Raw genomic sequence first — 18,584 nt, 5'->3', positions numbered from 1 at the left:
TTGTCTGCAAAACTTACATTGGATAAAGTTATTTGTACCAGATTTGAATTGCACCTTGATCTCGGTTGCAAAACTTTTTAAAACAGACAAATTGCTTGGCTATGTTTACTGACACAATTTGTTGTGAAGACCGTTTTCGAGGACTTTGATTGGAGCCGGTGAGGAGCGTTGATGGTGGTATTACTTCATGGAATATCGTTCAGCAAAGAGTCATCGAGCTTCTCTCAGTTCAGATCAAGCTTTATGGCATCGGCGTTTGGGACATCCATCTTTTACTGTGTTTTCGGATTTGCCTTTTGTTTCATCTAAATCTGCTGGCTCCAGTCCTTGTGACACTTGTTTTAGAGCCAAGCAAACTCGTGAGATTTTTTTATGACAGTATGAATAAAACTACAGATTGTTTTTTCACTGATTCATGTAGACGTTTGGGTCCGTACAGAATTCCTTCGTCTTGTGGCGCTAGATATTTCCTAACCATTGTGGATGATTTCTCACGAGCAGTCTGGACATATCTTATTTTAGAAAAATCAGAGGTTCAAAACGTTCTCAAGAACTTCATTGCATATGCAGACAAACAGTTTAAGAAGCCGGTTCGTATGGTACGTAGCGATAATGGAAACAGAATTTATGGTGCTTACTTCGTTTCTTCAAGAAGCTCGGCATAGTCCATCAGACCTCTTGCGTTGGAACACCACAACAAAATGGTAGAGTCGAGAGAAAACATAGACACATCTTAAATGTTTCTCGAGCTCTTCTGTTCCAAGCAAGTCTTCCGGTTAAGTTTTGGGGAGAAGCGGTGTTGACTGCAGCTCATTTAATCAACCGAACGCCTACAGCTATTCATCGTGGGCGCTCTCCTTATGAGGTTCTTCATGGAGTTAAGCCAGATTATCAAACCTTACGAGTCTTTGGTTCAGCTTGCTACACTCATAGAGCTTCTCGTGATAAAGACAAATTTGGACAGAGAAGTAGATTATGTGTATTTCTCGGATATCCTTTTGGAAAGAAAGGTTGGAAGGTTTACGATATCGATCGTGAAAAGTTCGTGATATCTCGAGACGTTATTTTTCGAGAAGATGTCTTCCCATACGCGGAACCAAAGCTGACTCCATCTCTCAGGCCAAATCCAGTGCCTTGCGATGATGATTGGTTGCAGTTGCCGTCTAACGACAGGGGGAGCAGTGATGAAGCTTCTCCAGTTACTACTGAGACAGAACAACAGCCTACAGCAGAAACAGCATCTGAAACAGAGTCTCTTGCTGAGACAGAGCATCCTGCGCCAGAAACAGAGCCTCTTGCTGAAATTGAACCTTCTGCGGCAACATCGATTCCGCCTTCTCCCACTGTAACAGATGTTGTTATTGAAACACAATCTGCGCAATCTCCTTCAGTTGAACAAGTTTCCACTGAATCACTTGGTAGAGGTTTGCGAGACAAGACTAAGCCAGCCGCTCTGCAAGACTACTATCTCTACAATGTTACTACAAGCGCTGACGGTAATACACATCTCACGCCCTTGCCTCCTCCATCCTCGAACGGTCCAGGTAAATCATTATATCCCTTGTCTGATTATATTGCTGACAATCAGTTTTCTCCTAGCCATCGTGCCTTCTTGGTTACCATTACAAGCAATACGGAGCCTAAGAATTTTAAAGAAGCGATGCAGTTGAAAGTATGGAAGGACTCTGTCGGTAATGAGATCGTTGCATTAGAAGACAATCACACATGGGATATCACAGATTTACCACCTGGAAAAGAAGCAATCGGTTGTCTTTGGGTTTTCCGGATAAAGTATAATGCTGATGGAACAATTGAGCGTTATAAATCTCGTCTGGTCGTAAATGGAAAGAGTCAAGTAGAAGGAGAAGACTACAAAGAAACATTTGCTCCTGTCGTGAAAATGACTACAGTTCGATCTCTGTTACGGCTGGCTGCAGCAAACAAATGGGAAGTGTCCCAAATGGACGTCCATAACGCTTTCCTTCATGGTGATTTGGAAGAGGAAGTCTATATGAAATTGCCTCCTGGATTTCGGCACACTCATCCCAACAAGGTGTGTAGGCTTCGCAAATCTCTTTATGGCTTGAAACAGGCTCCGCGATGCTGGTTTAAGAAACTCTCAGACGCCTTACTTCGATATATGAATGAACACATGGTGGTATATGTGGATCGACTGGTGAGGCAGGTTCCGTTACCTCCGGTTGACACTTGGGAGCCGTCTAGCCTCAGGTTAGAGGAGGGTATCTACGAGGGAGATACTTCTGCTACGGAGATGTGGTCAGAAGAGTGTCGTATTTGTCAGGAGGAATCCGCTATTATGAATCTCGAGAGCCCGTGTGCTTGCAGTGGTAGCCTTAAGGTAGCTTTCTTTCTTTTTTTTTTTCTTTCTCATTGTTCATCCTCTTACTAAGAAAGAAACTATGATTGTCATTGAAAGAGCTAAAAAAAGAGAAATGTATGTTTTTTTGATCAGTATGCTCACAGAAAATGTGTTCAACGTTGGTGCAATGAAAAGGGAAACACTTCATGCGAGATTTGTCATCAGGTATGTATGTATTCGCTTTTCTCCTCTGTTTTTTTTTTCTTTTTATCTTGAGGAGTAGAGTGAGACCTGATGATCAATCGCATTAGTGACTAGTTGTTTCATTCATGTCTACGTTCTTTTGCAGTTTTGTACGATATCCATTGTTTTTTTTTTTTTGGTAATCATGTTAAATAAGATATCCATTGTTGATATATTCAGATTACAACTCTTTTATTTGTAGCCTTTTTTTTAACAAGAATTCAACTCAAACTTCATACAGCATTAACTAGAAAAGTTCTATGTTAAGTTAAAAAATCTAACCCCCTTTTAACTTTGTCTTATACAGCCATACCAAGCTGGATATACCTCTCCTCAACCTCCACTCCAATCTGAAGAAACCACTATTGACATTAGGTAATGCTCAGTTTCATCATATAAAAAAAACACTTGTAATATGTTCTAACTTGATAATATGTGTGTTTATAGTGGAGGATGGACAATCTCAGGTATGGATCCACACCTCCTGGCAATCACAGAAGCCGAACGTCAGATTTTAGAGTATGAGTATGATGATTATACAGCTCGTAATACCAGTCTTGCTGCATTCTTCCGCATATCTGCTCTTATTGTAAAAAGCCTTAAAGCTTCTTCTCGATAACAAGTTTCAATTATTTACTTGACTTGTAAACCCGACCCCATAATAATAACACATCCCTTTCATTGCTTTGCTTTTGTGCATGCAGTTGATGACTCTTTTGTTGAGATGCGCACTGACCGTACCGGATTATGCAGATGGTGAAGATGAGGACACTTCTTCAATACTTTCTGTAAGTTGAATCTCTCGAGTTTCTATTACAAAGATTATGCAGAGTGATCTATATTAATATATCTTTGCAGCTTTTATTACTCCGAGCTGCTATTTTTCTTCTTCCTTGCTACATCATGGCATCAGCCATTAGTATCTTGCATCGGCGCCGAATACATAGACAGGTTAGCTTCTTTTTTTACTTTTAACACACTTACTACAAAACTTTTCTAATCATTTTGACACTTCTTTAGGACATAATAATAATAATAATAATAATAATAATAATAATAATGTCTTTACTTAAAACCAAAAACTGATGGCACAGGAAGCAGCAGCTTTGGCAACCCGGGTTGCGTTGGTGCTTAGCTCACGTCGACATAGAGCCATGAGTAATAATATATTTTTCGTTGGAGCCTTGATTTACTAGTGAATCATCTCGTATGCTGGTGTAATCTAGCTTCTATAGCTACAAGAAGACCATCAGAGGATCTATACAGGAAGTTCCTACTACCGCAAGCTAAAAGCGTAACAAAGGAGTGTCCCAACTTAGTGCGGAGCTTTCTTAACGAATCTAATAAGAAAGATTCTGTGTATGTTACTATGTTAGAGTTTGAGAGTTTCTGATTTTGTGCATTTTGTATAAACTGAAAATGTGAATGTTTTTGCTTCCTTTCTTTTGTAATTTAGCATTGAGCTTTTTAGTGGGCATTACAAGCATTTCACTTTATAGGGGAACGACCGTGACGAGTCTACAGTTCAATACTCAATCTCTTGCTAGTTTCCCTGCAACAATAGTTCCTTGATGTCATACCCTTGGACCTAAAAAGAAGAGAAAACAAAGATAAAACAAAACATATGTTAAGAGTTGATCTGTTCTTCTAACATTGTAGTGATCATCATAGTAATGTAATGTGTTCTCTACCTGAAGGAAAGTGAGCAGCAAAATAACTCCCGAGTTCCAGAAACCGTGTATGACCATCGGGGTTATGAGATTGCGGGTCTGCGCATACGATAATCCCAAAACCGATCCTAAACCAGACGAAGATAGAGACATATTTGAAGTCAGAGAGGTGTTTATAAACATGAGAAGATGCTAGTGGTATTGTTTTCAGTTGTGTGTGTTTTCACCTAGCATAAACAACTGTGGGAATTCACCGGGTGTGAGGTGCGCAAGTGCAAACGCAGCTGAGCTGATGATGACCGCTATTGGGGTCGGAACCCTGAAAAATGTAGTTAGCTTTCTTTGTTCAGAAGCAAAAATGAGAAGAAGACAAAGACCCTTCCTTTTTTTTTACCATTTGGTAAGAGAGACCATGAAGAAACCGCGAAACACTGTCTCCTCAAGAAGTGGAGCAAGGACTCCAGTTATCCCCACTAAGCTTAACGTGCTGCCCAATCATTACACCGCAAAAGTTGTGATAAATAAAAAGAAATATTCTAGTATTTATTGATACAACAATCGCAACTGTTATTTCTTTTGCGGGTAATACCTTATGTTTGAGGATCCAATTAATGGGAGAAGCTTCATCAAAGAGTCTACCTAGAAAAAAATCATACAAGCCTCATTACTATTATCAATCAGACATTTCATAAAGGAGAAATAAACTAAATTAGTGACTTCTCTCCTAACCTCTCTTTCTGGTGCCTCTGTCCTGAATAAGGACAAAGCAACACCTGTTAACGCAATAGCGCCAACAGCACCAACCAGACCGATCCCACTCCACACGAGCCATCCTTTTTGCAAGTTAAAGGGTTCTTTCAAATCTGAAGATTAAAACAAACAAAGAAATTAGCCAATAGAAGTGCAAACAGTGAAAGAAAGTGCCTACAAAAAAAAAGAAAGAAAGGCAAGTACCATAACGCAAAATGTCTAGAGGAAGTGGCTCAAATGTTCTGGCAACGGTGAATATGACAGCAAGTACCACTGCAGTTGTTAACCTGCAAAGTATAAAGCATTTCATGTTGACGTTGTGTTACACAACAAAAGAGTAGTAGTAGCAGCAGCTTATTGGTAATAATACCCTTGATCCAGGAATAAAATCTCAGCCTTTTCGTCCAGGCTCAGCTTCTGAACATCGATTCCTAGATAAGGTATGGCTACCATCTCAGTTAATCCTGTCAAAACAAAACTGCCTGGGAACAAAGTTAATCTCACCCCTTACATTTATAATAGTTAAGAAGCTAAGATGATAGAGAGTGATGGTCAACTATTTTTTTAACCAAAACAGAGAGACCATCTTTCAAATAATAAAAAAAAAAAATACCCGTGGAGTTGTTTACTTTTATCAAACTTAAACCCTAATTCGTCCTAAAGGTAAGGTTTTTGATGGAGAGTACCTTAAACCACAAGCAAGCGAAGTTAAAGAAACTGTCTGCCATTCCCATGGCACTTCCCATCTCTCAAGTATCAACCACTCCGACCCACCTCCCTGTAACCATAAAAGCAACAAACTTTTATAATTTTGTTTCTGAAATATTTTTCCGGGAAACCAGATAGGAAGAAGCTTATCAAGCTAAGCTAGTGTCGGAGAAAATAGCAAGCTACCTTTCCCTCTCCTTCAGTTTCTTTCCCAGAGTTGAAAATGCACGCGGATCTCCATTTCCTCCGGTTAACCGTAGATAACCGGCGGCCAGCGAATCCCGGAGAAAACCGGTACAAACCGCCGCGGTTATAAGTCTTCGGCGGAATTAAACTCCGGGGACCAGAGATGCAGAAAAGAGATGGAGATTTAGTTAAACACGAGATCATCTGCGAAACCATCCGAATCGTTTAATCCAATTTTTTTTTTAACTTCTTTTTTCCGACCAAAGCAACTAGATTGGTAAGAGTGATCAAGAAGAGGATAAGGTCCGATTAAATATGTCGGGCGGAAAAAAAACCGTATCGATATAAACCATTTAAATATGGGCCTAAGCCCATTAATGTCAATAGAGGCCCAATCCCTTCAACGACCAACTCCAAAGGTCTTTGTCGGCATGTTTTTTTTTTGCTTTGTCAGTATGTAACAATACCCATCCCTCGTGATGATATCCACTCATTTTTCTATTCATTTAATAAAAAATTCGGTTTTATTTATAACCAAGCCAAAAAAATAGCTAGTATTTTTTCAAGCATTAGTACAAAATCACAAGCAAATTGGCCCTATTGTCATGGTTAGTGTTGTTGACCCACATCCATTGAACAGTTGACACTTAGCTTTAGAGACAGCCAGTAACTTCATCATGTTTCCTCTATTTATACTCAAAATCTGAATCATCCACAGGAAAATAACAACAAAGAGTAATGGTTACTATAAGGTCATCTTCTTCTTCAACACCAAACACATCTTTTGATTTCATGATGAGCAATAGTAGTAACACTCTCCATGGTCCTTTCTCTTCCTCTTCTACTTCTTTCTCTTACTTGACAAGCAAGGAAGATGCTCTCACGCAGAAGAACCTCGTAAGCGATATGAACACTGACACCAATCCGGAAGAGCATCAAGATGTTGTAGGACTTAGCAAGAAAGCTTCTGGAGATATAGAGATCGGTGTGTTTGGAGCTGAGAAGTACTTCAATGGAGATATGGATTCCGACCACAGTTCTTCACTTGTGTCTCCTTCAATCGAGAGAATCTTCAAGCAGACCTCGAAGACTTCCTCTGAAACTCCGAGTCTTCGGTCTGAATCAAGCTGGAATAGCCAGAGCTTGTTGCTTCAGAACAAATTGGAGAACAATAAGAAGAAGAAGAGCCACATCAACAGCTCTAGCTGCAACAGTTACTTGCAGGAGAAGGATGTTAGTAGCAACCAAAAGGTGAGTAGCAACAACAAGAAGAGCTTTCTCGTGAATCTTGGCTGCAAAGGCGTTTGCTCTAACTGGAATGCAGTGGATGTTGCCGTCGTCAACGAGAAGAGAAGAGCCTCTGGTCTGAAGAAGATCAAGACGCAGTTGAGTTTCTCTGGAGATCTTACCTCGGAGATGAAGCTTCATAAGCAGCAACAACAACAAGCAATGTTAGAGCAGAGGAAGTCTCTGGAGATATTTGGATCTCCTCTTATTGAGAAGAGAATCATTTCCAAGAACGTTCCATGGGAATACTCAACCTCTGCAAAGCATGAGGAAGAAGTAGAAGAGGAAGATGGGAGTGTGAGCGATTTAAGTTCAGATCTATTTGAGATTGAGAGTGTAACAGGGAAGACAAAACCATATCTTGCAAGGCAAGAAAGCAGCGATGCAGAGTCACCGGATTGTTATGCGCCAAGTGAGGTAAGCATAGCTTGGAGTGTAGTGACAGCTAGTGTTGCGGATTACTCTGTTATCTCTGAATGTGCTACGAGTCCTGTCAAGAACCGGTCTTTCCAGATCCCTCGAATCCCTATAACCGCCAAATCAAACCGAGAAAACGAGCCTCAGAGACAGAAACCGAGAAGTGGTGGTGGTTTATTGTTGGGCTGCAAGAGTCACAAAGCTGTCAGAGTGTCAGGTGATTCTTACACAAACGTGAACAGAACACCGAGTTATGTTCCAAGGTTCCCTCTAGAAGCTAATCCAACAAGTATCGAGACAAGGAGGAAAGTAAGCAGCAGTTCCGTTTCCCGCACGCAATCTCCTTTTCTGTATATTTAATGATGCCCTAAAACCCTGAGCGCCTTTCTCTTTACATGTAATGTTCATTGAGTGAAAAAGATTTGTTTTACTAATACTATATTCAAATGTATTATCGTGTGATCCTAGAACTCATTTTTCATCAATCAGAAGACTGCAAATCAATATTTTAGAACTCATCTACTATCGCTTGCACCATGTGAACACTAGACACTTGTTTCTAAATTCTAATCTGTTAAAAAAAAAGACATAACCAAAAAATGCAATTCCATGTGACCTGTGAATGTGTAACCATAACCTTTTGTTGACTCAGGGGACATGTATTAATGCAGCACATAGATTGGTCGCAAAACACAATGGTCCACCTCATTTTCATGTGCTCGTCTAAAGAATGGAAATATGGTCCTGACTAGGGGGTTAGATTTAACGGTTTAACGGAACTCCGTACGAGTTGCCTAAAAGAGCCAAAAATGAGGAGTCTCAACTCAATTAATCAATGACAGTTCCATTTTACCTAACATGTCATAAACGCCATCCAGAATCTTTTGGTCCAGAACTCATCTCAAGACCATGTGGTTGATAATGAGATAAAGTAGTAGACGACAAGAAACCTTAACTGTATCATTGATGATGATATGTCAAGGTAACCACCTCCTGGGGGAATGTTAGGTTTTGGGAATAAGATTGATTGTAATACATCTTAAAGTTCAAATCCAGGATTCAGATCTCACCAAGAAACAAACTTTTTGATCTTTAAACAAACTCGGTGAATCGAACAAGGTATTTGACTGGTATACATATTTCAGAAACATAGATGAACTCAGATTTGTCAGGAGAACATTCAACCCTGTCCTAAAGTATTATTGGATCCTGAAGATAAGGATTGTATCTTTTTCAAAGGTCCACTTTTATCAATAATTGAGCAATCAATCAACTTCATTGGTCTATGAAACTAACCAGATAGAAGAAAAAAAATGATTAAGTTTTCATGTGTAAGGGATAAGAACAACAACAGCAAGAAGCAATGACAGTGTGTGTATATGTGTGTATGTCATTGACTAATAGAGAAGATAAATGAGACTCTCACAAGCAGATCCAATAGAGAATATCTGAAGTTTTGGATATTACAAAATGAATTTTAGTGGCTAGCTTACACATAAGCCCGCAGATTGAAAAGGAGAGATTGGGATTGTATGTACACAGTTACAAGTACACAGAGAGGTTACAGTGGTTCTCTAGCGAGCAAATGATAAAGAAACTCGAAAAAAAAGAAGAAAAGTTACTCATCTTTGGATACTTTGATTGGCCGTGTCTCAAACCCTCCAGTGGCTCTCTTGTCAAGCGAATAAGGCAAGTAAGTACCGAGAATCCTATCCCACACCACAAAGAAGGGCTGGGAGAAATTGTATTTGGTTCCATAGAGCTGATGATGAACATCATGGTAAGCAGAGTTGTTAGTGAAGAAGATGTGAAAGGGGTTTCCGGGGAGCCAGAGTCCACAGTGATCGTCAACCGTCTTGATGGTGGCGAAGGAGAAGAAAAAGATGGCGGTTCTTGGGGACATACCGGAGAAGAGGAAAGACAAAGCACCACCAACGGTGTCCAAGAGAAGGCCTTCTAGTGGATGGTTGTATAAAGCTCCGTATGAATAGGGAACGATGAGGCGATGGTGCTGAGAGTGGATGTGCTTGTATAAGAACTTGTTGATGTGCATGTAGCGATGGATGAAGTATTGCCAAGTGTCGATAACGAGCATGGCGATGATGAACTGCCTAGCGAGGAGTAGAAGGGAGAATTGCTGCGTCGTAGACGCATCTGCATCATCACTTCCTGTTATCTAAAGAAAGAAAAAAACAAAGGTTAAAAGAAACAGGAAAAAAGGATGTGGTAATAAATGAACTTCCACCAATAAACATATATGGAGAGTGGAATGTACGATAACATAAAAACCTCAAACAGTTTGTTCCCATACAGTACAGAGAACACCACAAATGTCATGACGGTGAACATAGGAATAGTAAGTAACGAAAGGACAAGAATAAAAGTTGCACAAGTGAAGGATGAAGGAGAAAAGAATGTATTCATCTAACCACATTTCAACTGTAAAGACAAAGAAAAAAATGAGAAATGTAGACGTACAGAGTGTACCATCATAACATGAGAACCATAGACCTCAAACAGAATAAAGAGAAACATTACAAGGTCATGAATCTGAAGACAGAAAAATAAAAGCTGTAAACATTGGACATGAGAATGATAAGGGAGAAAGATTGGATTCCTCCAACCACATTATAAGCTATTAGGCTTGTTCGAGGAAAGAAGATAACAAACGATCTCAATCTAAAACAGGACCAATCTGAGTTTTTGTTTCATCAGAGTTTCAAAACAACAAAAGGTGCTTCATTTAAATTCAATAGATCCCTAACTCATCCACATAAAGTCTCGACCTTTCATTTCAATCAAAGAGAGGCAAAAAGGTAAAAAGAGAGAGAGAGAGAGAGAGAGAGACCTTGAAGAGGATAACGGAGATGATGGCCTGGAGAGCCTGCTGAAGGAGAACGCCCTTGACGACGGCGGATTTGGTGACGAGATTCTTCTCGTCCTCGTCCACCTTGGAATGCAATCGATACCTCTCCAAAGATCCTAAGCAAATGTACATCCCTGAATACACCCAATACACCACAATCGGCACGAACGTTCCCAGAAACTCATCGGAGATCTCGAAACCCATCATCATCATTTTCTAGAGTCTTCTATATATATAACACTAAACAAATCGATAAGCGAATCAAACACCGCCTGGTGAAGAAAATCGCATCACTCTTCGCTAATTCCCCTTTTTTGTCAAAAGAGCTAAACCTAACAACGAAGAGATTAGAGAATCTTCTTCGTCAAAGCACGGTGTTTTCTCTCTCTTTCGTTCTGCGTCGAGAGGAAGACGAAGAAGACGCGGAAGATCTAATTTTATGACTTTTCAACGATATTTTAGGTGGGACCCCACTGTTCTGGATTGTCCACGTGGCCTTATACGAATGGTTCAGGCGCCAACCTGGTTTTGATTTTAATGTGTGCTAGTAATGAATAATCCGATGAAAATTATAAGATCTGGTATGCATGGAGGATTTTATGAATAAATGTAAAAGAACATAATCATTGAATTGCCTCTCTGTTCTCTCTGTCTAAATCGGTGGCTCCCTCGTGGGTTGTGGTAATAATTTGTTTTTTGTTTGTTTTTTTAGTAATAGTTTGATAGTTTCTAAACTGAAAAACTTTCATAAGATAATATAGAAAAGATATATAGCAAAATGTTGGATTACTACAAACAAATCGTCTTAGGAAAGTAAGATATAACGTCTAATACCAAATAAGATCACACCAAACCAAACACAAGAGAAAATGTAACACTAAAAAAACAAATAACGAATATATTGGTACAACAAAGCCTAGTGCACAGGATGAACTTGTCAGGACTCATGTGCCACAGAAAAGAAGGCAACTTTGTTAGCAAAACATGACAAAGTCACTTCTTTCGTGAGGGACAAAAACAATGGGGACAAGAGCAAAGAGACACAACACATGTAATGTAACTTTTCAAGACTCTGCTTTTGTTGGCTCCGATGATGAAAATTCTTCCGGACCTCCAGATTCTTCAACAAGCTGGTTTAAGATATAGGACAGCCAAGAACAAGCAATGTTATCTATCTTAAGTCGACTAGAGTCAAGCCAGTGACTGAGTGTAATAGAGAGAGAATAAACATACCAAAGAACCGACTTGCTCATAGGCTCTCATTACTTTTGAATCTTCCTCGTATTCATATCCCACTTGTAGAATCCTTGGCCCGTTCACTGACCAAAATGCCCTTCGTCCTGCCTCCTGCAACACCAAACCAAACAAAGTTTTGACAACATCAGCGGACATGTCTTTTAGAAGAAAAAAGAAGGCGAGGTAGATAATTGTTATACCTGTAAGATGATCAAATATATAGCTTCTAGTGTCTGAACACGAATGTCAGCATCAGTAACTGGCTCTCTCTCAATGGCAAGCGCACTTCCAAGCTCAGGTGGCATTTTTGAGATATCTTCCTCACTGTATATCTAAGCAAGGTAAAAAAAAAACGAATAGTCAGAAGCTGTTCTCTTGTATAAAGAAGATAACCTGCTTGCAAAGAAGTAGCAGCTATAAAACGAAATCAACAAACCTTACTGCCTGCAACTGGTAGGAGGAGAGCGGGCCAGAGAAACTCTGATATCAAGAGTATATTCTCCAGCTGGTTCTTGGCTTCAAAAGAGCAGTTACGGATAGTCCCAGCAACCTGAAAACCATTATGCATAATAAGCCTTGTTTAAATTGTTCTAAGTGCAGGCTAAGTAACATGTTCATTAAAGAGGACAAACTTTTTTAGAGACGCACCCCTTTCTTACGCAATTGGTTTGTTGAATCAAACTGCCTAATGATCTGTTTTAGTAGTCCTCGCTTTGGCTCCAGTAACATTTTCCTCCCATCTTCTGTTTTCGATATGTTCACTAGGATTGAGCCAACATGCTCAAACTGATCATCTGGTGCATAAATAGAAATTAAAACATCCACCAAATTATTCCTACTTTTACAGATAAGCAAAGGATAACAATGGGGCACTAAACACTAACAGTAAGCAACTAAAAATAACCTTTCCTTATGAGCTCTGGAAACTACTTAAAGAAATAAACGCAAATATAAAGGAGTCAGAATCACAAATATAAGTAAATAAAGAGCTGAGAGCATTACCAGCAGATTCTCCAGAAGACCTGCAAAATGACCTAACAAGCTTCATGATATGAAGCCCACGCATCTTCTCATCCTCAATCTAACAAAAGGCATAACGTTTTAACATAATTAGCTACCTACCTCACCGTTAGATTACCAACCCCCAGACACTATTTACACAAATTCATCTAATGAAAAATCTAAAAAAAAAGATCATAAAAGACCTGAAGCAAGGAAGAAACGCCATCATCCAACTGAGTGAGATTCACTAGAAGCATGACAAGCAATCTAGTGATACAAGACTGTGGCTTATACAGCATGTCCATGGCCACTTTGATCAAACCCATCTGAATCATCTTCCTAGTTAATTCAGAGTTCTGGGAAAGATTTACAAGAGCCTGAGCTGCTGGCTCTGAGACCTCCTGGAATTCAAAAAAGTTCCAATCTTTATAAATAATAGTAATCCAAATCTAAAAAAAAAGCTTTTTTAGGGTTATATATAATCAAAAGGACCTTGCTTTCACTAAGGAGGCGAGAGAGTGATGGAAGTAGAATCTCGGAATACTTGGATAGAGATTGTAAACCTTCCTCCGAACCAGTTAATCCGCTAACAATCTCCACCGCAGCTTTCTTCACCTGCACGGTTGTTTCTTCATTTAATCAGAATTCAACACAAACCCTATAATCTATAGTTGTCGGTGCATCTCAGATACAGATGAGACCAAAGTTATATAAAAAAGAAAAAAAGAGCTTACAGGAGGAGAAGGAGACGATAGGAACTCGACAAGCTCTTCTAGCTCTGTCGCCATACCTCTGGTCTCTGAAGAAGAGTTTCGCCGTAGAGAGAGAGAGAGTATTCAGGTGTAGCTTCACAAACTTCACTGCGCGCAATGTCTCTCTGCCGGCGAACGCAAAAAGAATCCTCAGGGTTTTTGTTCCTGTGACGAATACAAACACCCCCAGCTGAGCCAGAAGGTTCCAAGAACCGAAAAGGAAAATCAAAAATTATAACCGGTCCAAAGATTAAACCAGGATCGCGAACCAAACACAGACAAGACAAAGACGGTGCCTCCATGTCGGATTTTTATCTCCCGTAGACATCTAAATCTTTCACATTTGGGGGGGTTGGAGAAAAGATGGAAGCTTGTTTGAGATGTTCACGAGGAGGAAGCAATCTAATTGAAGCGTTGAGACCAATCGGCAAATTTTCCGGTTCTCTCCGGTCTTGTTCATCTTCTTCTGTCTCTTTCAGCACCGGTTAGTTTCTGATTCTCCTCTGTTTCAGTGAGAATGCATTTTGATTCAAGTGAATCCTAATCTGTCAATTTTTTTTCTGATCAACCCCTTATCTGTCAATAAGGGTTCTTATAAACGATTATCAAAATGTGAACTTGATGAACAAAAACTTTTTTTTATATATAAATTGGGTCACTGTGAAGAAGACAAGCGGGTGAAGAGAGCTTATGATGGTTTGTTGCTTGATGCTGGAGGAACCCTTTTGCAATTGTCGGAACCTGTACATGAAACTTACGCCTCCTTGGGCCAAAAATACGGTCGCTTTCTTTACAAAACCAGTTACATTTTCTTCTTTCACTGTCTCGGATGATCTCTGAGTTTGTTTTATATTTGCATCTCTACTAGTTCAGGTCTCAAGACAACTCCAGCTGAGATAAAGCAAGGTTTCAAGAGAGCTTTTGCTTCTCCTTGGCCTGAGAAGTTGCGTTACCAGGGTGATGGAAGACCCTTTTGGAAGCTCGTTGTTTCCGAAGCTACCGGTTGTTCTGATAATGACTACTTTGAAGATGTCTACCAAGTTAGTATTATCGAAGCTTTTTTAAATAGGCTCTTCCACCATTAAGAATTGCTTTCTTTGGCTTTTTAAATAATTAGTACATCACATTGATGCCTAAAAGCTAATGTTATTACCTTAGTATTACGCGAATGGTGAGGCGTGGCATCTCCCAGAAGGAGCTTATGAGACAATGTCACTACTGAAAAGTGCCGGAGGTTATTATTATAGTGACGAACTCTCTCCTTGTTTTGCTGATTTATGAAATTTTGGGGGCTAATGTGGTTGCAGTTAAGATGGCTGTTGTATCCAATTTCGATACCCGCCTTAGAAAGCTATTGAAGGATCTTAATGTCATAGATATGTAAGTAAGCTTTTCCCATCTTTTGATTTTATTAATCCTGAAATCTGAGAATGCTATAGTAAGCTTTGCCATCTTTTTTTTGGTTTTGCACTTGTACAGGTTTGACGCTGTGATTGTATCCTCAGAAGTCGGATACGAGAAGCCTGATGACCGAATCTTCAAATGCGCTTTAGGTTATTCATCCTAAACTAAAATGTTGTTTCCTTTGAATTAGTCTTATTACATACACTTGCATTGAATATTATGTGTCATGTCGCAGAGCAAATCAGCGTAGAAGCAAACAGAGCAGTGCATGTTGGAGATGATGAGGGAGCAGATAAAGGCGGTGCAAACTCCGTCGGTATTACTTGTTGGTGCGCGCCACAAATACCTTCTTTCTTTAGTCCTTTTTTCTTATAGGTGATTTCAGATAACACATACTGTTTCCATTCCTTCTTTGAATCAAATCAGGCTTTGGGGAAAAGATGTGCAGACATTCTCAGACATACAAGATCGGATTTTGGTTTCAGAACACTAAGCTTCGAAGAGCTTGCCCAATGTGGTTTTAGCTCTGGTCCAATGGAGGTATTGGAGCACTATTGGAGTGTCTCTGGCATTACTAATACGGTTGGTCCTGCCATGGCCATTGAGACTCTTTAAGTATCACCCATTTGTTACCACTTACCACCCAGCTTAGGCATTGGTAGTGTAATAAGAAAAAGAATCGTCTATCTTCTTGATTAGTATTCAAACCAAAATCGAATTACATTTACAGTGTCTTTACAATCACATGTTGCAATACAATACTAGTTAATTTATTGTTTGAAAATTGAGACTAAAGAAGCGTCAAATTGATGTTTGAGTTTGTTATAAAGTCTTGTGTTATCTCGGTATTTGCATGCCTGCCACTTGCCAGTCAGTTGAGTTATCTTTTTTTTTTGGTAAAATCAGTCAGTTGAGTTACTTGTATGTTGTGTATGTGATTAATAATAATAACGAGTATTTATTTATATGTTTGAAATAATATTGAGTAGCAATATATTTTAAGAAACTCAGTAATTGGATAACTTTGATTTTTTTTTTCAGATTTCCAGTTAATAGAAAAAAATTCAATCCAATAAACCACGTTAATTATTTCTGAGAGATGGATTCAATGAAGAAAGTTTAACAACCCTTTGAAGTTATGTGGGCCGTAATAAGTCTCTTTTGTATATAATATATGAACTTCCTCTCAAGCCCAAACTTTAATAGCCTTTTAGTTGACCTAGAAAAATATCAGTCAGATGGTATAAATAAAAATCCATTTTCTGAAGCTTCGGCCTAGCGGCAGCCCTGTGTTCAGGTTGAGGAGAGTCACCATGGGAAGAAGTAAGTTTCTCGACCTCTCTCATTTGTGTTTCGGCAACTTAGTGTTAGTGTTATCTAATTAGCTTTCTTCTGACACGAGTTGATTATCTATGTAATAAGAGTAGTACATTCACTGATTTGAGCAAACTAATGCTTTCCGTACATTATGGTCTGAGAAAAAAAAACAATGTCGGCTAATAGAATCTGAAAAAAATCATTGCTTAGGACCGGCAAGGTGTTACCGTCAGATCAAGGGCAAGCCATACCCTAAATCCCGCTACTGCCGCGGTGTCCCCGATCCCAAAATCAGGATCTACGATGTCGGCATGAAGAGGAAAGGCGTCGACGAGTTCCCTTTCTGCGTCCACCTGGTCTCGTGGGAGAAGGAGAACGTCTCCAGCGAAGCCCTCGAGGCCGCGCGTATCGCTTGCAACAAGTACATGGTGAAGTCGGCCGGGAAAGACGCTTTCCACCTGAGGATTAGGGTTCACCCGTTCCATGTCCTGAGGATCAACAAGATGCTTTCGTGCGCTGGAGCTGATAGGCTTCAGACTGGTATGAGGGGAGCTTTCGGGAAGGCCTTGGGGACTTGTGCTAGGGTTGCGATTGGGCAGGTGCTTTTGTCTGTGAGGTGTAAGGATGCTCATGGTCATCATGCTCAGGAGGCTCTCAGGAGGGCTAAGTTTAAGTTCCCTGGTCGTCAAAAGATTATTGTCAGCAGGAAATGGTACGTTGTCTCTTTTGAGAATCAGTTTGTTACGACATCGGAACTAAACTCATTTATTATGACTTTTTGTTTTACAGGGGTTTCACGAAGTTTAACAGAGCAGACTTCACTAAGTTGAGGCAAGAGAAGCGTGTTGTTCCTGATGGTGTTAATGCTAAGGTATCTCTCACTAATGCATCAATATTTTTAATCACACTTTGATTCTTTGTTTATTGCTGTTGAATTTGAAAATGTTTTTTTTGTTCCTTTGTGCAGTTCCTGTCATGCCATGGGCCTTTGGCTAACCGTCAGCCGGGAAGTGCATTTTTGCCAGCCACCTATTGAAGTTTCAGAGCTCTTGTCTACTCTCTTTTCCTCCTGTGAAAGATTATTAGTCAGTCTGAAACTTGTCTTTGAAAGTACTTGTCTTAAAAGTTTTTAGTTGGACCTCATTCAGTATCCCGAACCTTTTTGATATGATATTGTTCTTTTCTATGCTGGCCAATTTCCTTTTTTTTTCTTTTGCAAGAATTTTTCTTATTGCGAAATCAAAGGATTTGAGAGCAAAAATTGGCCAAAATGAGCTGGAATGTATGTTCCTCGAACGCTCACAATGCCTAATTGTATAATCATTGAATTCATTTCTAAGTAAGAGATGTAAAAAGAAACATGGATATAGATATTGCAACTTCTAACAGAGATGGGTGATTGGAATGTTCATTTCTAACATTTTTTCTTTTGATATCACACTTTATCCAGCATGTATGAAAGTGCACGGAATCCGTGCCACGGATTTTAAATTAGTAAAGCTAAGCTACACCTAATGTTAGGTGGATGTCATTTTTAACATTTATGATTTAATAATATCTCACTAATTATATTAAGCTGATTGATCCAATAGAGATTGACAGAAGTCATCATCTACATGTAAATCAGCTTTAAACTGCCAAATTTCATGACCTACATTTTTACAAGAAAAAACCAATAACAGGTCCAGAACTTACAAAACAGAGAATCAAAATAAATGAAATCTTTTTTTAATGAGTTTGGAATATTTTACTTGCAAGAAAAAAATACAGGATGCAATTTCTTTCGCCGAAAAAAATAAATAAATGTTGTATAATAGATATTTCGAGAAATAAAAACAAAATAAATACATTGTATTTAGAAAATACAAATTCAACAACATGAACAAAACTGAAAGACTCTAGGATTCTGAAACTTCTCCACCAAAGTTATTGTAAAAAACCTGTTTAACCACCAAGACACTTGTATCCGAACATGAATTAAATCTTTTAGAGCCAAATGAATTAAGAAAAGACTGCAACTTTCAACCTCCCTAAGCAGCCAAGAATCTTGATTCCACTTTGCAAAAACAAAACAAAAAATAATAATAATCTTTATAACTTCGTCAGCAACCCATCACTGCGCAATTGTAAACAAAATTCGATGAATGTTTCCTATCGAGCAATGTCCACACAGGAGGGCTTCCATCATTACTTGGAACCCAAGAATTCAGCTCAATGAACCCTCCACCTGAACTCCTAGGTCCACCGATCACTATCAACCTCTCCCCGCAAGCTCTAAACGCTAACCCCCAACCGTTAACCGAACCAGCTCTCTCAGGCAACCTCCCTAACGTAAACCATCTCTTACTCTCTTTATCATACTTCCTCACTTCCATACCAGCATGATCCGCCGCGTACAGCTGATTGTTCACAACCGCGACAAGAGG

The 18,584-nt window shown here is 39.4% G+C and overlaps 7 protein-coding genes across 10 annotated transcripts; 4 read left to right on the top strand and 3 right to left on the bottom strand.

Moving 5' to 3' along the window:
• Positions 1-2,078: 2,078 nt before the first annotated feature.
• LOC130504957 (uncharacterized) lies at positions 2,079-3,993 on the top strand. The gene is made up of 7 exons (XM_056999567.1): positions 2,079-2,359; positions 2,474-2,545; positions 2,871-2,938; positions 3,011-3,152; positions 3,268-3,351; positions 3,422-3,514; positions 3,658-3,993. The coding sequence occupies exons 1-7, from the start codon at positions 2,141-2,143 to the stop codon at positions 3,757-3,759; spliced, it is 780 nt and encodes a 259-aa protein (XP_056855547.1). The 5' UTR covers positions 2,079-2,140; the 3' UTR covers positions 3,760-3,993.
• Positions 3,982-6,169, bottom strand: LOC130494361 (uncharacterized). Of its 3 annotated transcripts, none has more exons than XM_056999564.1 (10): positions 5,878-6,169; positions 5,670-5,761; positions 5,354-5,461; positions 5,188-5,270; positions 4,963-5,096; positions 4,823-4,872; positions 4,628-4,720; positions 4,461-4,552; positions 4,255-4,361; positions 3,982-4,151 (listed from the first exon to the last, which is right to left on the bottom strand). In XM_056999564.1, the coding sequence occupies exons 1-10, from the start codon at positions 6,091-6,093 to the stop codon at positions 4,107-4,109; spliced, it is 1,020 nt and encodes a 339-aa protein (XP_056855544.1). In that variant the 5' UTR covers positions 6,094-6,169; the 3' UTR covers positions 3,982-4,106. The 3 variants fall into 3 exon arrangements, with proteins under 3 accessions (XP_056855544.1, XP_056855545.1, XP_056855546.1); XM_056999565.1 differs by having other exon boundaries at positions 5,354-5,465; positions 5,878-5,915; XM_056999566.1 differs by lacking the exon at positions 5,878-6,169 and having other exon boundaries at positions 5,354-5,447; positions 5,670-5,767.
• A 318-nt stretch (positions 6,170-6,487) lies between these two features.
• Positions 6,488-8,099, top strand: LOC130504956 (protein PHYTOCHROME KINASE SUBSTRATE 2-like). The gene has a single exon (XM_056999563.1). The coding sequence runs from the start codon at positions 6,616-6,618 to the stop codon at positions 7,939-7,941; it is 1,326 nt and encodes a 441-aa protein (XP_056855543.1). The 5' UTR covers positions 6,488-6,615; the 3' UTR covers positions 7,942-8,099.
• Positions 8,100-8,995: 896 nt separating this feature from the next.
• On the bottom strand, positions 8,996-10,866 carry LOC130504954 (sphinganine C4-monooxygenase 2). The gene is made up of 2 exons (XM_056999560.1): positions 10,430-10,866; positions 8,996-9,757 (listed from the first exon to the last, which is right to left on the bottom strand). The coding sequence occupies exons 1-2, from the start codon at positions 10,658-10,660 to the stop codon at positions 9,200-9,202; spliced, it is 789 nt and encodes a 262-aa protein (XP_056855540.1). The 5' UTR covers positions 10,661-10,866; the 3' UTR covers positions 8,996-9,199.
• Positions 10,867-11,200: 334 nt separating this feature from the next.
• Positions 11,201-13,581, bottom strand: LOC108814006 (uncharacterized). The gene is made up of 9 exons (XM_018586582.2): positions 13,420-13,581; positions 13,178-13,300; positions 12,889-13,086; positions 12,686-12,764; positions 12,332-12,477; positions 12,120-12,233; positions 11,884-12,015; positions 11,681-11,794; positions 11,201-11,577 (listed from the first exon to the last, which is right to left on the bottom strand). Exons 1-9 carry the CDS (start codon positions 13,471-13,473, stop codon positions 11,512-11,514), a joined length of 1,026 nt encoding a protein of 341 aa, XP_018442084.1. The 5' UTR covers positions 13,474-13,581; the 3' UTR covers positions 11,201-11,511.
• A 159-nt stretch (positions 13,582-13,740) lies between these two features.
• LOC130504955 (uncharacterized) lies at positions 13,741-15,689 on the top strand. 2 transcript variants are annotated; one of them, XM_056999562.1, is made up of 8 exons: positions 13,741-13,921; positions 14,107-14,217; positions 14,311-14,477; positions 14,596-14,671; positions 14,745-14,817; positions 14,917-14,990; positions 15,077-15,170; positions 15,268-15,689. In XM_056999562.1, exons 1-8 carry the CDS (start codon positions 13,801-13,803, stop codon positions 15,332-15,334), a joined length of 783 nt encoding a protein of 260 aa, XP_056855542.1. In that variant the 5' UTR covers positions 13,741-13,800; the 3' UTR covers positions 15,335-15,689. The 2 variants fall into 2 exon arrangements, with proteins under 2 accessions (XP_056855542.1, XP_056855541.1); XM_056999561.1 differs by having other exon boundaries at positions 13,743-13,921; positions 14,104-14,217.
• Positions 15,690-16,038: 349 nt separating this feature from the next.
• Positions 16,039-17,344, top strand: LOC108817153 (60S ribosomal protein L10-1). The gene is made up of 4 exons (XM_018589810.2): positions 16,039-16,164; positions 16,369-16,870; positions 16,948-17,029; positions 17,126-17,344. Exons 1-4 carry the CDS (start codon positions 16,155-16,157, stop codon positions 17,192-17,194), a joined length of 663 nt encoding a protein of 220 aa, XP_018445312.1. The 5' UTR covers positions 16,039-16,154; the 3' UTR covers positions 17,195-17,344.
• The last annotated feature ends 1,240 nt before the right edge of the window (positions 17,345-18,584 follow it).

Source organism: Raphanus sativus, unplaced genomic scaffold (genome assembly GCF_000801105.2).
Source record: "Raphanus sativus cultivar WK10039 unplaced genomic scaffold, ASM80110v3 Scaffold1908, whole genome shotgun sequence".
Taxonomy (NCBI): Eukaryota; Viridiplantae; Streptophyta; class Magnoliopsida; order Brassicales; family Brassicaceae; genus Raphanus; species Raphanus sativus.
Note: the sequence above shows the minus strand (reverse complement) of the source record. Positions and strands in the feature narration are given on the sequence as shown.

Bases quoted from the DNA above. Each gene is read 5' to 3' on its own strand.
- LOC130504957 (XM_056999567.1), top strand. From the start codon at position 2,141: ATGAATGAACACATGGTGGTATATGTGGATCGACTGGTGAGGCAGGTT. The intron at 2,939-3,010 runs GTAATGCTCAGT...GTGTGTTTATAG, and splicing joins GAAACCACTATTGACATTAG to TGGAGGATGGACAATCTCAG. The intron at 3,153-3,267 runs GTAAAAAGCCTT...TTGTGCATGCAG, and splicing joins TCCGCATATCTGCTCTTATT to TTGATGACTCTTTTGTTGAG.
- LOC130494361 (XM_056999564.1), bottom strand. From the start codon at position 6,093: ATGGTTTCGCAGATGATCTCGTGTTTAACTAAATCTCCATCTCTTTTC. The intron at 5,762-5,877 runs GTAGCTTGCTAT...TTATGGTTACAG, and splicing joins AAACTGAAGGAGAGGGAAAG to GGAGGTGGGTCGGAGTGGTT. The intron at 4,152-4,254 runs GTAGAGAACACA...TCTTCTTTTTAG, and splicing joins TGCTGCTCACTTTCCTTCAG to GTCCAAGGGTATGACATCAA.
- LOC130504956 (XM_056999563.1), top strand. From the start codon at position 6,616: ATGGTTACTATAAGGTCATCTTCTTCTTCAACACCAAACACATCTTTT.
- LOC130504954 (XM_056999560.1), bottom strand. From the start codon at position 10,660: ATGATGATGATGGGTTTCGAGATCTCCGATGAGTTTCTGGGAACGTTC. The intron at 9,758-10,429 runs GTCTCTCTCTCT...TTCTTTCTTTAG, and splicing joins TCTCCGTTATCCTCTTCAAG to ATAACAGGAAGTGATGATGC.
- LOC108814006 (XM_018586582.2), bottom strand. From the start codon at position 13,473: ATGGCGACAGAGCTAGAAGAGCTTGTCGAGTTCCTATCGTCTCCTTCT. The intron at 12,478-12,685 runs GTAATGCTCTCA...TTTATGCACCAG, and splicing joins GTCTTCTGGAGAATCTGCTG to ATGATCAGTTTGAGCATGTT. The intron at 11,578-11,680 runs GTATGTTTATTC...ATCTTAAACCAG, and splicing joins ATGAGCAAGTCGGTTCTTTG to CTTGTTGAAGAATCTGGAGG.
- LOC130504955 (XM_056999561.1), top strand. From the start codon at position 13,801: ATGGAAGCTTGTTTGAGATGTTCACGAGGAGGAAGCAATCTAATTGAA. The intron at 14,218-14,310 runs GTCGCTTTCTTT...CTACTAGTTCAG, and splicing joins CTCCTTGGGCCAAAAATACG to GTCTCAAGACAACTCCAGCT. The intron at 14,818-14,916 runs GTAAGTAAGCTT...GCACTTGTACAG, and splicing joins GATCTTAATGTCATAGATAT to GTTTGACGCTGTGATTGTAT.
- LOC108817153 (XM_018589810.2), top strand. The intron at 16,871-16,947 runs GTACGTTGTCTC...TTTGTTTTACAG, and splicing joins ATTATTGTCAGCAGGAAATG to GGGTTTCACGAAGTTTAACA. The intron at 17,030-17,125 runs GTATCTCTCACT...TCCTTTGTGCAG, and splicing joins CTGATGGTGTTAATGCTAAG to TTCCTGTCATGCCATGGGCC.